Source organism: Apteryx mantelli, chromosome 21 (genome assembly GCF_036417845.1).
Source record: "Apteryx mantelli isolate bAptMan1 chromosome 21, bAptMan1.hap1, whole genome shotgun sequence".
NCBI classification, from domain to species: Eukaryota; Metazoa; Chordata; class Aves; order Apterygiformes; family Apterygidae; genus Apteryx; species Apteryx mantelli.
In genome coordinates, this window is record NC_089998.1 from 11689171 (window position 1) to 11705512 (window position 16342).

The window sequence follows — 16342 nt, forward strand, 5'->3', positions numbered from 1 at the left end:
AGCACAACGTTCACTGCGGGATTCTCCAAAGCCTGACAAAGCCAGCTTCGCCGTGACCTTATCTGGTGCTCTAACCCTGCCCTTCCAAGGAAGGAAGTTCACACAGTTCTCTGTAGAAGTGAGAAAAGGTAAGGAAAGGTAAGGTGACTTCAGGATGTGAGCAGCTCTGAGAAAACAGAAGGTCACTTAAATATGGCAAAATGGTTCCAACTACTCTTGTGAGCTAAAACGGGACCAGAAAACAGACAAACTGAAGATGATGTTGATACTGTCTCTCACGGATCTGTAACCTTTTAGTCTGGCCCATAACATTAATGTGAATAGATGAAGTTGTTACTGTGAGACAAGACCCAAAGGAGCGAGAGGGAACGACTACTACCCACCTAAGCATTTCCATGGTAACACTGCGACCTGCGTTTCTCTTCACATTATAAGCAGTCAAGGTGTTTTAAGGCAAGTCTTAAAATATATCCACACCACACCTGTGCTGACTAAACCTGGAAGCAGTCCCAAACCCTCAGGGATGTGGATTTCACACCCCTGTTCCACCCTGAACTCAGGCCGCCTGCAACCTCCTCTGCAGCAAGTGACGTAAGTGCTCTTCTAGAAAGGCCACCTCAGTTGCTCAGCACCAGCCACGATGCCAGCACGAGGGCACAGGGATACACCGAGATGGCTGGGCTGGACACACTGCTGGGGTCCATCCCTGGGACAGTGCAGTACACTCGCTAGAGAGAACAAGGCAAACTCCGTCCCTCAGCCATCTACATTGCTTACCCCGAATCAGGCACCAGAAAAGGTCTGGCAGCTCCCCCGTCTGAACATCGGCAAATTAAAGGTCCCTCTTGGAGAACAGCGTAGATGCAGCCTTGCAGCCGCAGCTTCACAAAAAAACATAGCTCACAAGTCACCTACTCAACCTGAAGCACCTGCAAAGCCTCACACTGGAGTTTTAAAGCCCAAAATAAGTCCCTGGCAGCATGACAAACCTCCTCTGTTGCACGGCTGCTGCCTTCCACACACACTTGCACATTCATGATTCTTCTGAGGCAGCAAACATCCAGGATGCAAACACAAGTGGTTAGTTCAGTAAAGTGTCTGCATGTGGCACAGTAGCCTCAGCAAACAGGTTTTTCTCCTGCCAGTATTCCCCATTGCTATTTTAGCCTGGGGAAGGTCGCAAGCAGCTGCCTTCTCCTTACACATTCAGTGTTTTCACTGATGGCTGAAACTTTCTGCAAAGATGAGGAGAAGTGAAGACAACTTTTTTGAGCTTGAAAAAAGTTGGTTACAGTTTTGGGTAGTCATCCAGTTTGGTTTGTACCGATGCAAACCAGTCAAAGTACCTACACTATTTTTACTAACAATCATAGCAAATTTGAGTTAAGATCTGCTAGGGAACTCTGACCCAAGTTCCATCATCTCTGGGCAGACCAGAGCTTGATCCTACAGAGAAAGCCCCAGTGTTCTAGCAGCAGTAGCTACCCTCCAAATAACCCAAGTGGGCAAAACAGAAACCGCTTGAAAAAGAAGAACGAGGAAACAAAGCCAGCACAGCTCCCTTCCTTTCCCCAGCAAAGAAACCCTGGGTCTGGACCTACCTACTGGGATGCATCCCTGTTGCCCCCCAAACAAGAAGACATTTCTCAACTGTTTTACTTGCCCTTATTTTTAATTTTGCTGCCCCATGCCCTGGGTGTCTTTCTCTCTCACTCTTCCAGTATATGAATATAAAGAAACCTAAGCCACTATCTCAGTGTGGGGCCTCTGAAGCCTAACCTGGAGAGGGGATCCTGTGGAGGTCCCAAGCTCCTTATCTCCCGAGCACTAGTGAGACTTGGAGTGATCATTGCTTTTTCATTTTGATCTCTGCAGCCTTATTGCATTCACCCTTTACAACACTTCAGTCCTTTTCCCTATCTTCCGTCTAGATCTGTCCTGAGGGACACCCTCTCCTACATTAACCCCATTTCACAGACACAGATGGAAAGTCTTTAGAAGGTACCAGAAAGCTGTGAGAGTCAGCAAGGATTCTGACAACAGCCTTGTAGTCAGAATTAACGCTCAACGTGGAAGAGTGCTCTTTTTGGGAACCTTCCCAGACTTTCTGTCTGCATGAATAAGCCTGCAATGAACAGAGGCAGGAAGAGAGCAGGAGATACATTACCACCTTGGCTCCAGCCCCTTGACAGATCAGCAGCCTGTGTCAGCTGCAGACTCCAACCCTCCCTTTTTTCTAAACCCTCAGGGTATTTTAAGAATCAGGAGGAAAAGAAAAAAAACACCACCACCACCAAACTGAGTGGTCCCAAAGGGACAATCCTCTGCCAACCACACATACCCTGTCACCAGGCAGCTGGCCAGTTCCAAAAGGGACTCAAAGAGAAGAAAAATCTACTACCACTCCCTGCTGTAACCTAACAACATGGCCAGAGCACTCTGAGCAAAGTGACAGAAGAGGTGACCCAGAAAAACCTCCTCCAGAGCTGCACAGGCTAGTTGCACAGTATTTTTGATCCATGAAGTCCTCAGACTTTAAATCAGGAAGAATCAAAACTACAGAAGTCGTAACCAACAACAAATGCTGTCCTTCACCTGTTTCTTCCTACGTGTACCCTACAGTACCCTGCAGTCCTGTTTACCTTGTGATGATGTTCAATTGCTTACTCATTACTCTAGCAAAGGAAGCAGAGCATGCCCAGACTGCAGTTGTGCTGAAAATAGTAGGTAAACAAAACCTTGCCAATAAATCACCCCTCATCAAAAGTCTTGGACGTGATAGCTGGCCCATCCTGTTTATATACAATCCCTCTATAGTTCTTTATTACCTCTCCCCAGTTTCTCAAAGCCAATCCCTACTCTCACACACACACAATCTCCAGAGTGACCCACAGAAATAGACTCTGGGGTGTAAAACTTACCACAAGGTCTCAGATCAGTAGTGCAATGTGAAACAAGAGGTGGGACTGCAAAAGCTGTTATATCATCCCCTCTCCCTCAAGGGACTCTAAATACAAAAAAAGTCAAACCAGAATAGATATCCTCAGAGAACAAAATGCAGCAGAAATTGAGTAAGTTGAAGTAGCCTCTGCACACTCGGCATCTCCATGCAGATGGTGGGTCTCCTGGGTCTTCCTGGGGAGTTACAGAGCTCCACCCTTCTGCCTAGGAGATGAATTAGCAGGTAAAGCAGCAAAGGAAGAGGCTTCACAACCAAAGATTCATACCCACCTCATTTTATGAATGAAGATTTGTCTCTTTGCCAGCTCCTCTGCAAGGAGAGAGAAGGGTTCTACCTAACAGCGTAGCAGAAGAGGAGGATCCTGCCCTTCCCTCCTCCATTTAGGCCTCCATCATGACACAACATGAGTGTCTTGGGCTCCCTCAAAAAGTCAGGAGGCAAGAACAGGACAATCAAGAGACTGGGGGGAGAGGGCATCAGGGCGATAACAAGAGAAGAGTAGGGAGACAGCCAAAACCAACCGAAACGCAATCATAGGGCTGAGCAACAGACATGGAGCAAGGCAGAGGAGGGAACAAGCAAGAACAGATGATTAGGGGGAAAAAGCAAGGGAAAAACTGGAACTACGGAGAAAGTCTAGATCCAGAATATTACACTGAAAGGCACATACCACTGGCTCTTCACCTGCAGGGACTGTACAGAAAGTGTACCTGTACATTACTAGCATTTATTCCACTTGGACATCAGAAATCTGGATACAGGCAGCAAAGCCATATGAAGCAGCTGCTGCCACAAACTGCAGCACTGGGCAAGAGAAGCAGGAGTGAGAGAAAGGAAGCAGCTAACCAGGAATACACACATCTCAGACTCCCAGTAACCAGCACTGAAAAGAAAGCAAACATTGTGTAAACACCTGGCTATTTCAGGAGAAAAAACACAGGATGGCAACCTTTTCTCAGGTTTTGTCAAGAACCCTCCCTAACACATGGGCTGTCTGACTGACCAGCTCCTGGCCAGATACCCCGGACTTACCAGAAATGTTGCTCTTCCGAATGCTCAACTCTGGTTAAGCCTTCAGTGTTGAATTAACAAGTACATCGTCTTCACTGTCCCACTGACGGCTCTGCCACATTCTCTTCCTGCTCAATAACCACAACCCTTTTTCATCATTGTGTTCAACAATTACTTTAAATCCCATTCAGGAGTTTCTTAAACCTCTTTTCTGGACTATAAACTACTAAAGTCAAGGCCCATCTCCTTCAATTCACTTGCATACTATAGCCTTGATCCCAACTGCAATCTGCTGACAGTGCCCGGAGCAATCACCCCAGTACATGCTTGTGGTTATTACTCCAGAAAGCAGGCCTATCCCACCAGGTAAAGAAATTCATGGTAACAGTCCAGAATGCTATGAGCAAAAATACACCCAACCACATACAGAACTTACACAAGGGGCATTTACACAGGCACTGAGAGCTCAACTCTTCAGCGTGCTGAGCTTTCTGGACCTGAGCCACCTACACATCCGAGTGTGAATTTAACTGCAGGATACTGGTGGGCTTCCTGCTCTCTTCAGCCAAGTTGATGAGTTGGAGCAAATCCTGTATGTGCTACATCTTCAATCATCATAGAACAGACCCTTCATTTGTTCCACTGGAGTCATCAGATCAAAGCTAATCATACAGCTTAAGAGCTCTGTTGGGCCAGAGGTGAAGTGTTTAGAAACTTGCAAAAGCAACACTGAGATATACAGCACTTCTGCAGGAAAGAAAGAGTTCTCCATAATTAGACAACTGGGACACATGAAATTGGGCCAGATTTTCTACCCTCAAAATTTTTGCAAAATAATAACCTTCCTACCATGATTGTCAAGAAAAAAAAATGTTACAGACTGTGTTAAATTATATGCTACAGCATTTCAAAAGATGACTTAAAAAATGATGTTTCTCCTCTTCCGTAGGCAGTTAGAGTCATTTCTAGGGAATGTCATTAGTTTAGTTACAATTCAAGGTCCCATAAGGATTGTGGTATATTCATGCATACTCCTCTCTATTTGATTCATATCTACAGTAACTAAATTCACTTGGACTGAAACAGGATCTCAAGTCTTATGTATTAAGGGGGCACTGGGTAAGAGAAGGTTGTCCTTGAGAGCATGGATATGTTATAAGCACAGACACATATAAGCAACATGAGCTTTGTTATTCTCATGTGCAGTGACTCTGGGGAGACCCACAGCAGAGCATTGTCCAGCCGCAACACGGTCATATTAGCTCTATTTTCATGTTCTCCTTAGCTACAGCTAAGGATACTACAAAGTGGGCAGGAGGCATCTCTCCTGTTAGGAAAACAGGGTCAGGGATTGCAGAAAGGGACCAAAAAAGGCTCCAGCTGACAGAAACGGCTGCAAAAATGGCCATGATAAAGGATGTGTTGCTGTTCTGGGAAGTCTCCTCAGACATGACTGGCCTGTCTCTGTGCAGCTTGTACCACCCTTTCCTTTCCTCTGCCTCACACACTCTTGATCTCAGTTTTAACAAATCCCAGCCTTTTCCTACTCTTTCCTCCCCACCACCACTGTGGGTTGTTCTTAGAATAAGTACTGTTAATAAGTAAGGTGTCACTGGAGTTTCTCAAGGCTGAAAAATCAAAGAATAGCACTACATCTTTTTAAAGTCCTTCCGTTCACAAAGCAAGCACAATTCAACCAAGGACGACTTGAAGGTCATCAGAACAGATCCAAGAAGAAAGGCAGGGAATCATTCAGCTGGCTGTCAAAGGCTAGTGTGATTGAACACATACTTTAAGGAAGAAGCATTTCTAGCCTAAATAAACACACATGCTTACATTTTATATAAAATAGAACATAATATCCCCGCAGAAGAGATTGATGCTAGAGACCAATCTGCTATTAGTTTTCTTAGGATTTTCTATAGATTCTACAGGATTTTCTACAGGATTTTTTGCAGTGAATTTAGTATCTGCAAAATGTTTTATTTCCTCACAGAGAAAATACAGCCCCGCTAAAAGTAGAGCAAATTTCTCTTATGCCCCCCAGGCCATCAGTGGAACTCATGACAGGCTGACAGGGACAATTTCTGAGGCTAAAAAATTAACATGTTAGCTAGCACATGCCGATGTCCTCAACTAGACAAGGCAATTCTCATTTTAACCCCCTGTTGAAGCAAGCCCTGGGAATAAATCCAGAGGTCGTATTGGCCAGCAAACACAGATTGCTGCACATATGCTAAGCACATCACTTAACATACCATAAATCACCTTTTTTTATTCCACAGTAAAAGCAAGACCTAGGAGTGACAAGCCAGTGCAGCAGCCTTGTGTAGTGCCGTCCTTAGTTTTCGGCTGAAACATTTTCCAAGGACATGGCTCTATAGGTGAATTTATGACAGGGCACTTGTCTACTAAAATTGAACTTGTCCCCACAGTCCACCCACCCCATGAGTCACCAAACTTCCTTTTCTCCTCAAGGGTTTCACACAGACCCATAAAGGGACTTCTTCTGTCTTTCACCTGCTGAGATCACACACTGACCCTTTATGATACATAAATGCATTTTTTAATTCTAAGACCTATTAAAAAAAGGTGTCATTCGCATACAAATATAAACAATACATGCCACTTCTCTTACCTGAGCCGTTTCTACCTTCAGGATGGTTTTGTGAAAGATATTCTCCAAAAGCCCTTGCCGCTCTGCATGTCCAAGCATCATGGAAGGCAGCAAGGGAAAGAAAGAAAGAAAGAAAGAAAGAAAGAAAGAAATGGGTAATGGTTAAAGGCCAAGAAAAGATTGAAAAAACAGTTCAATATAATACTGCTTTCCTACACCTATCTTTCCTTCAGCTGCAGGCCACACCAACTCAAGTGTGCTGCAATAGCAGTGGGGGCTCCTGCCTCTAACATGCCTCAGTTTTCCCCTGGCCAAAGCATTTCCTTAAATGGGCTTGGACTAAAAGCCGAGGACTAGTTTAGTCTTCAGCTTCTCTGCTGACAGTGAAGAAAAAAAAAAAATATACACCCATGTTAATTTTGGATTTGTTTCTGTGAACACACCTATCTACCAGCTAGGAACTGGATTGCTGTCTCTAACCTCCCCTGTCCAAGTTAAACTCCTCCCAGCAGCCCAGAGGACAAGGTCTCATCATTCCAGTCCCAGTCATCACCCCACCTTGTCTTTCTGCTCTTGTTCTGAACATCCCTATCAACGAGCAATCACAGCTTAGCTGGTAATGCCAATATCCATTTCACCTACCTTAACCCCAAGTTCTCAAGCACCACTATCTCAGTATTGAGATTAGTGGACAACTGTATTTGAGAAACACCACAAGACCCCATGAAAGCAGTTCCTTGTTCTCCAAGGGATTCAGGTCCCATGGATGACCGAGTGCTTACTCAAACATACTAAGACTCAACCAGGCAAGGCAAGCTCAAACTTTATCAGACATCAGGATCTACATAACCCTATGAATATCCCAATCTGGTAAAAGCTTTCCAAGTTCAAACTACGCAGAAAAGGAAACCTTGGTTGAAGCGTGCCCTCCCTGGTATACAGTAAATATACAATCTCCAACCTCCTATGACCAAGACATTTGTAACCTCTTGCTGCTGTGCTTGTTCTCCTGTACCCAACAGACCTGTCACTCCAAGGTGCAAATACCAGATTTCCCTGGCCATACATCTTCCCCAAGTTTGTAGATCTCGGTCTCTCCGAGGTCTGCAGTATCATATACAATCTGCCTGAAATTTGCCAATAGGCAGTCTGGCGGGGGGCCTGGCAGACAGCGAGATCAAACAGGCCCTCACCTCCTTGTCCAGCCAGGCCAAGAAAAAGCAGCAGCTGAGCACTCACAGTGTGCAAGCACACTGGCATCTCTCACTGGGGGAAGAGAGGAAGACGTGCTGCAGCAGGGAGGACTTTCCATGCCCGAGCATCACATCCACTGTCCTCCTCCTTCAGAGGTACTCAGCCTCAGAACTGTCCTCTCCAGCTCAAGCTACACTCGCTGCCACAAAAGGACACGCTAATTACAGCTGTTAAAAGTCCAAGTGCAAAACGGCTTTGACCTCCAAAACAACCTTCTGCTCTGCTACCCGAGGGAGCATCATACCCCCTACCTGTTTAGCCAGAATTTTCTCCCTCTGCTTTCGTACACCTCCTCCCAAAGGGGCAAAGATTAATCAAGCTGCCATGTACTCCCCAGAGTGACTGGAAGGAGTGGGAAGTCCATTTGTCACCCACAGCCAGCAACAGGCGATCGATATGAACAGTGAGGAACAGAGCAATTTAACCGCTCTGGGACTAAATTTTAGCACGGCCAAGTACAAAATGCCTTGGAGCAGCACAGTTGGAGCTGCGCAAGAGGCAAGGTTTAGCCTTCTGCATTGTTACAGGCTAACAAACAGAGCTGAGGCTTTCCCTATTTCCGGATTCCTGCCTGTCTAATACCAGGCTGTACCTTTAGACACCAACCTGGGACGGCAGTTGCCCAAACTGTCTTCCCCAATGCCTAAGCGCCTCCAGAGAAGGTCACACAGAGGCTCTACCTCATGTGCGGGAGCTGTACAATTAGCACAGCAACCCTCACTACAAAGAACGAAGGGATGACCACCACTGTTCACCCATATGGGGAGGACAAAAGCCTCGTGGACGTTCCTTGCACCCACTACTTCCTCCCTTCTACCTGGGCAAAAAGCTGCACTTCGTCCTGGCAATGGACAAATGCAAATTTGGGAGCTGTAATGTGGGAACATCAGCCTACAAGAGCACGCATGAGCTACTTGTGCACTTCCATCTTAGACGCGGAGAAGATTCAGCTAGACAAAGCCGTGACTGACCCGACTGAGCACTGGCAACAGCCCTGCTCCGAGCGAGAGGCTGGGCTAGCGACTGACAAGATCTCTTCCACCAAGACTTTTGGGATACCACGGCTTCCCGCAGAAACATCTCTCCTTGCAAGCCATCACTAACACCATTCACAAACAGGACACCTATACCCTTGGAAAAGGCTCTGAAGTTTCTCTTGTGCATCAGCAGTCATTCCATGTAAAGGAAATAATCATGCGCACGTTCCCAGGCAAGTTATCAGCAAGTGAGCATGGAGACTTATATAAGAATAAATTGAAATATGAAGATAAAATTTAGTTTCTAACTAGCTCAAAAGCTCTAAGTGCATCTTAGTTCATCGACCATTGTCCCCCTTTAATCTCTGCCAATGCCCAAAGCTAATCTGTCTGCCTTAAAATCTGAACCAATGCTTCACCTTTAACTTGCAAACCACAGTCTCAAAATATTAGTACCAAGCGTTTCTTAAGACCCAAACTGCAAATGGCTAACGTGGCACCAGAGAGAAGCACTGCCACCTTCCACCCCACCCCTTCGCACAGTGACAGTAGAGCCATTGGTAATAGCCCCAGAGCTCAAGGGTGCTGCAGAGCCTCCAATCTCACCCTCCCAATCCCCCAAGTGGAAGAGGTAGGAGGGGAAAATCCCATAAGCCAGAGATCCCAGAGAACGTGTGACTATCCAGACTTCTCCTTGCAGACCAGAAGCATGCTCAAGAAAGAGCGACTCAAAAATGTTGCTGTCCATCGCAGGCTGGATCCGCAGATATGCCATTACTGTTCCGCTTCCACTGCTCTCAGATGCTGCAGGCCAATCTAAGAGCTAATTAATGCGGACACTCAATCGCAGTTATCTAGCGACGGCTAATAAGCCATTGAAAACTGCACAGCACAATGTGCAATGGGGGTTTTCCAGCCAATTGCACTGCAAACTTCAGACTAATTTTTTGCCTATTATCTCAGTGGTTCCCTTCTACATTTTTGCTTCCCAAGTGCCACCGGCTTCTCCTTGGCTGTGCCTCAGCTGATCTCCCACAGATGTCTCCATGTGCCCTTTGCCAAGGGGACTCTCAGTTGGCCGTGGTTGCTCCTTATGCCTCGTCTCTCTTTGCCAAGCCTTTTGTGTTCTTTCTCTGCCCTCACTGTGCTCACAGTTACCCCAGTTTATCAGCATCTGCCAGTATCACTAATGTGCCATTTACCCCATCTTCTTGGCTATCCACCGACACGATCAAAGTCAAGTCAATAAAAGGCGAACAGATGATAACTGCTCTATTCTACCCATTCTTTTCTATTTCTGTAATTCACACAGTATTAATACAAGTCGTATGATCGTAGTTTTCTCTCAGCTCAGTTCTGCCACTGCGATCACAGCCAACATAGTTTAAGTCCTGTCAAGCCTACTGATGGTGTAGACAGAAAACCCTTCAACTGGGCTCAGAGCAGAGAGACCTCAGGATAATTTAACTGGCGAGAGGTTAAGAAAGGAAGCTTGTTTCACATAAATGAGATGAGGTACAAGGTGCCTTACAGACACACGGGCAGATGAGCTATAAACTTAAGCATATGACACTGCGAAAGCTGCATACAAATGAACAGGAAGCACTGAGAGGTAATCAGCTGAAGACACGACAAGTTTTGCCCTGACTCATCTAGAGGGACCTTTTCATATTAGTGGCAGATCAGACCTGCATGTTACACAGTCAGTAAAGCTTGATTTGACAAAAGGCTATCAAACGGGGACCACAGCCTTAGTATGCTGAGCTACCGGGTATAACCAGCAAAGATGAGACTGCCATTGCTTCAGAGAAAATACCACTATCTCCTCCAGCTTCTTCTTCATCAGAAGAATGATGTCAAGAGTGCAAAGGGTGGAAGGAGGTAGCATAACACAGGTAGCAAAGGCAGTTGCCCCCCTGTGGGCATTTTTCGGTACTCGTTGTGTGTTAAATGTCAAAGCTGGACTGAGGTCTGGAAGGGAGACAAGCAGATTTTGCAGAGAAACGCAGAAGGTTTAGGCACACATCTGCTAGAAGTAACAAGGATCTCAACTGCAACATGATGAGCACAGAAAAGTCTTTACGTCTCTGAAATAATCACAACAACAGGATAAAAGGGAGTGTGCACAAAAAAAAAAAGTTAATGCACATAAATTAATGCAACCCACCAAAATGACACAGAACTGAGTGAAGAAATCTGTAGTGAAACACTCAAAGATATATGAAAGCCCTGTGATGACTCCATTTAGAAAACAGCAGCAGGCTAAGCGAAACCTGGAGCATTCAGGGAAAAATTACCAGGAAAAATAAAGAATATCTACCTCCTTCTCATGTCCCTTCAGAAGGACTACTGCACAGGGGATTTGCAGCAGGAATCTGCTGTGATAGCATCTGACAGTGCTGCATCTCAGGAAAAGAGGAGCGAAGGGACCTCCTGCATCATCAGAACTTATGTCCTCCGACAGCAGCAATCCTGCTCTTTGCACTAAGCAGAGAGGGGAACGCTGCCCGCACATCCATAGTTAACAGTTCAATCATTAAAGACTGTAGATACCCAAGTTGTTTAAACCTAATAGTAACAATATCCTGACAAAAGTTAGCTTTCTGCAATATCTATATAGGGAGATGGTACCTGTAAAATGTAAAATTTTCAAACTCAAGAAAAAGAAATGGGATGTTAGAGATGGATCTTGAGGTCAGAGACGCCAGAGTCTTGGAAGAACTTATATTCACAAAGCTTGGGTAGAATGAAAGAGGACACAGCACGAAGATGTTGAAGATAGTAATGGAAAGCATGAGAGAGTTTTTACCAATCATAGGAAAAGCCGCAAGCAGAAAAAGGGAATCTAGACTGATTTAACCCTGATTTAAGCCAAAAATTGCTTGAGCAGAAAAAAACCTGGAACAAAGAACATATACAAGTATCTTGGCATTTTGCCCGTGCAAGATTTACCCTTTTTCAGCAATTAAACCTTTGTGGCTTTGTTTAAGCCCATCCTCTGGCCTCTCTGTGGCCAGCAGAGAGGGAGTGACGCCAAATTCTCATCACTCTCCCGGGCATCCTGGACTGGATGCCAACCTGTAGAACTCCTGAAATTGGGTAAGATGAATCACATTCTCAATTCAAGTATTTCTTGGGCTAACTATAGAAAGGAGAGATGGTTCTGGAACGCCCTGCAAAATTCTCACGCCTATTTGTTCACATGATCATGTGCCCCCCAAAGAGAAGCTGTAGGCTAGAGTAACCAGAGCTCCAGGAAAAGAAAAGACTTATTTTACTGCTGCATTTGGGTTGCCAGCACTGTTCTGTAGGGGCTAAGGCAGCAAGGACCAGGAGAGCTCATTTCTACAGGCATTGGTTCATCTGTGCCCTTGAAAATTTGATAAGGGAAGCCCAAGGACAGCGTGTTAGACACTACTCAGGCAAAGACCCTGAAGAGACTCTGCACAAGTCCTAATCACAGCAGCCTGGGAGCTTCCAGAGGAGTGCCTGTACCAAGGTCACGACTCAAGGACAACTGTGTCAGCCCTCCATCCTGCACATGTTCCCCAGAAGCTGCAAGGCAAAGGCACACTGTGGAAAGACTTCACACACTTACGAAAGAAACACAGTATGACCGTGAGATCTCACATATGAGTGTTTTAAATTTGAGCAGAGCAACACCACCAAGCCATACGCACTTCCAGGGTGCAGTGCACAAAATCAGTGCACAGTTTGCTGCAAATCTCTCAGGAGAAGACAAGATTACAGAGGCAAAAGACGGCAGCATCATGAATCCCCTCAATAATGCCCCACCGGGCAACCATGCTATTATTTTTAAAGAGCTGTTTAAAAGACCTAGCACACAACAAACTGCATGGAGCTTAATTAATTCTCCTGGGACAGGAGACTCCCCTGAGTTGCTCTGCAGAAATTTTAATTTAAGAATCTAGGGAGCTTGCACCTTCTGCTTAGACCGCATTACTCACAACAGCAAACAAATTATACTCCCTGCTCAGTAAGACAGTCAAATGCACACACATACTTCAGCCACGCTCGATGAAAATACATCAGCTGCCACTTGGACTTGCAGCAAATTTCAGGAGATGGTTTTTCTCTCAACAAAAAAGAGTTTCCTGCCCCAGGTGAAATTGGAACAGGACAGAGCTCAGGAGGTGCAGAGAAACCATCCCAGAGCACCTCCCTCCACAGCACACGAGCAGGTTCCCCCACAAAATTGCTGGGGACCCGATCATTGCAGCACAACAGATTACCCATGTGGATACCAAGTCCCCAGCCCTCTTAGCAAGGACAGAATATTCCAGCTCTGTAACCTTATCTGCTGTCCTGCAGAGTCCTCTCCATAGAGAAGGTGGATAAGCACACAAAGGATTCATGGAAGAAGGTCCAGGACAGAATAGAGGAGCTATGTATGATGTGCCCCAAGATGCCCAGAAGAAAGCTTTCAGCAGGTGGATCATCACCGCTTAGAAATTCCGAGGATGGGGAAGACGTGTGAGGCACAGACCAAGACGCGCCAGGAGCTGCGGCACGGAGGCGCCCAGGCAGGGCTTGCTCCCCACCAGCACCGGCTTCACACAAACGAGCAACGCAGGGAGCTTCTCACCAAGTTTCTGCCCTCCACAAAGGCTATTTTTGGTTAGGCATTTCTAAAGCAGGGAATAAAAAGGGGGACGCACATATACGAGCATATGCCCTGTGGCGTGGTCTACATGAGCGGACACCCCTCAAAGACTTTATGTTCCTTCACCCAAGCCCACTTGGCTAACTTTTCCGAGCAAAGCACCACAATTCACACTACCAACAGACACCTCAGTTCCCGCACAAAAACTAGCAAGAGCACATCAATATTTACAGCAAGGTACAAAGCAAATGAGAACCTCGGTCCCTCTGGGACTCTCCAGAGCTGATACTCCTTGAGTAGCAGCTTCCCATCTCGATGTGGGCTAAGAGGTCGCGGCTTTCAAAATGCCTTAGCCACTGTCAAACACCCACACTGCCATCTGAATTCTTCTTATCCATTACAGAACGTGTTATTTGGGTGACAAGCTTTCTAATCCCGCTGAAGAGAAATGCTATTTTCCAGAGCTCCTTTAAAACTTTTGCAGTGCAATTTGTGTCATTTCTATTATAACCCCTGGACTGACACACGCCGGAGAGAATTTCACCTCGCTATCTTTGAACGCCGGTGAAAGCGCTCACGCTTTCATTAATAGTTACCAACACAGCGCATCGTAACGCGGGGAAAAGTTCCTGGTTCTGCTGGGACAACTCTCTCCAGACACACTCCGGCTTTTGAAGGATGGGTTTCTTTACAACACAGCCAACACTATATATACCTTTGGATCGGTTCACTTTGAACCATAAGACTATCTCCCTTCCAGCCCACTAGGGATGTCGTAATGCTGCGTTACAGTCTCAGGTGAGCAAGATCTCTGTCAAAGCAGCATGGACTGAGTCCTACACAGGACTCCAGGTTATTCTCACGTCATTTTGTCTAGCACCAAGGAGGCGTTATATAATGCAGCTGAGAAGTTTCTTTCTTCCCATTTTTTCAGCAATGAAGAGTTAATCTGGATGCAGCAGAGACACTAACAGATTTACCCCTTTACCCGGCCGTGCTGTAGAATCAGCTAAGAAGCTGCGCCAGTGCCCCCAGATTGTCACCGGAGGGCTGCTGTGACACTTGCACTGCAGAGCAGGGGAAGGGTCACTGCAATCCTTCTGGGCAACGGTCAAAAAAGCGAAGCCGGTCTGTGACAGCTTTTTAAATCTGAAGTGCAACTGAGCAAAAAATACGTTTTCTAGGATCTCCTGTGTTTGATTTTAACAGCACTGGGAAGAGGCAATAAATGAAACTCTGTACTGTGAGACAAATAATATAAGAACATAACTGACACCGTATAAAACCCAAATCTTTTATCTGGTCAGCACAGGGGCTTGGGACATTGGAAGGTGCAGCTCTGGCAGGTCGGGATTTTCGTGCACTGGCTTTTCCATAGAGAGGCACGAGACCCCTTCGAGCAGGCTGCTGACTTTGTCCTCGGATGCGCAGAGGGGACTTCAGCCAACGACAAACCACGGGGCAAACCGGCCGCGCTTCCAGCTCCCCGAGACTAAAACGCTCCAGCCTGCACAAACCCACCTCCGAACAAGGCTCCAGCCTGCACAAACCCACCTCCACCACCTCGCAAGCGCTGCTCAGCCGGGCCGGGCTCTAGCTCCGGGCACCGCGAGCGAAACCTCGCTCGGGACGATGCCAGCCGAGCCGAGCCGAGCCGGGGCAAGGAGCGGTGACGAACCGCCCCTGCGAAGGCTGAGGACGGGCCCGCTGCCCGCGGGCGCCCGGTTTCGCGGGGCCGGGGCCGCCCGACGGCGCCCGCCGGTGCCCCCGAGGCTCCCACCGCAGGCAGCCGCCCCGAGCCCCGGGGGCGCAACGGAGCCTCCGGAGCGCCCTGCCCCGACGGCCCGCGGGCAGAGGGGTCTCCAGCAAGGCCGGCGCGGTGCCCGCCCGCCGCGGCGCTGCCTCGGGGGCCGCGCTCGCCCCACGGCGGGCCGGGCCCGGCGCTGCCGCCCCGCCCGGGCGCGTCCCGAGGGGCCGCTCGGCCTCCCCGGGGGGGGGGGGGGGGGGGCGGGCAGGGAAGGGCCCCCCCGCCGCCCGCACCCACCTCACTTTGGCCGCCACCGACGACATGGCCTCGTTCCTCAGCGTCTTCCTTTTGGACACGGCTGTGCCCATATTCGCGCGGGGGGGGGCCGCCGGCGGAGCGCTCATCGCACGACCCCGCGGCTGCCCATGCCGCGGCGGGGCCGGCTGCCGGGGCGCCGCTCACCGCCCGCTCACCGCCCCGCCATGGCGCCGCGCCCCCGCCCCGCCGCCGCCGCCGCCGCCGCGCTGCCCCCGGCGAGTGCGGCGCTCCGCCGCGCCCGCTGCCTCCTCATTGACTGCGGCAGGAGGGAGGGCCCGGGCGCGGCCCGCCGCCCAGGAAGCGCCGCTATATTTGGCCGGCAGCGCCCTCCTCCCCGGCTGACATCATGGCGGGCGGCGGAGGCGCCGCGCCGCGGGGGCCCTCACGGGGCCCGGGCTGAAGCGGCGCTTCCCCCTCCGCGGCGGGGCTCGGGGGGGCGACGGCGGGAGCCGGGACGAGGTCGCTCCTCACCTGAGGGTTTTCACCTGTGCAGCGCCGAAGAGCCGATACAAACGCGCCTCCTTCGGTAACGGTGCCCCCGCGGCCCGCGGGGCAGCTCGCTGCCGGCGCCCCCAGGCAGCCGGAGGGGCCCGGCTCGGGCCGCGGCTCGGCGGGGAGGCTGCCGGTGGCGGCCGGGCCGCGCTGCCCCCGCGCCCGGCCCGGCCCTCGCCTCCTTCACGCGGTGCTTGAACCCCGCGGGAAGAGCTCCCACCGCCGTCCTGCCCGCCGCCCCGTTAACCGAGCCCCCGGTGGTCTTCCCTGCAGGTCCTGGGTGTGGGTTTGGGTCCCCAGGAGTGTTTGGGAAATCGCTGCTCCGTGAGCGAGCGCTTCG

The 16342-nt window shown here is 48.9% G+C and overlaps 1 protein-coding gene across 1 annotated transcript in view; it reads right to left on the reverse strand.

Moving 5' to 3' along the window:
- The window catches only part of NSMF (NMDA receptor synaptonuclear signaling and neuronal migration factor), a 48603-nt gene extending 32935 nt beyond the window's left edge, over positions 1 to 15668 (reverse strand). The window contains exons 1-2 of the mRNA XM_067309159.1: positions 15490 to 15668; positions 6612 to 6673 (exon numbers count right to left, since the gene is read on the reverse strand). Coding sequence (XP_067165260.1) covers positions 6612 to 6673; positions 15490 to 15596 — 169 coding nt within the window. The 5' untranslated portion in view covers positions 15597 to 15668. The remainder of the gene's footprint in view (positions 1 to 6611; positions 6674 to 15489) is intronic.
- Between the last annotated feature and the right edge of the window lie 674 nt (positions 15669 to 16342).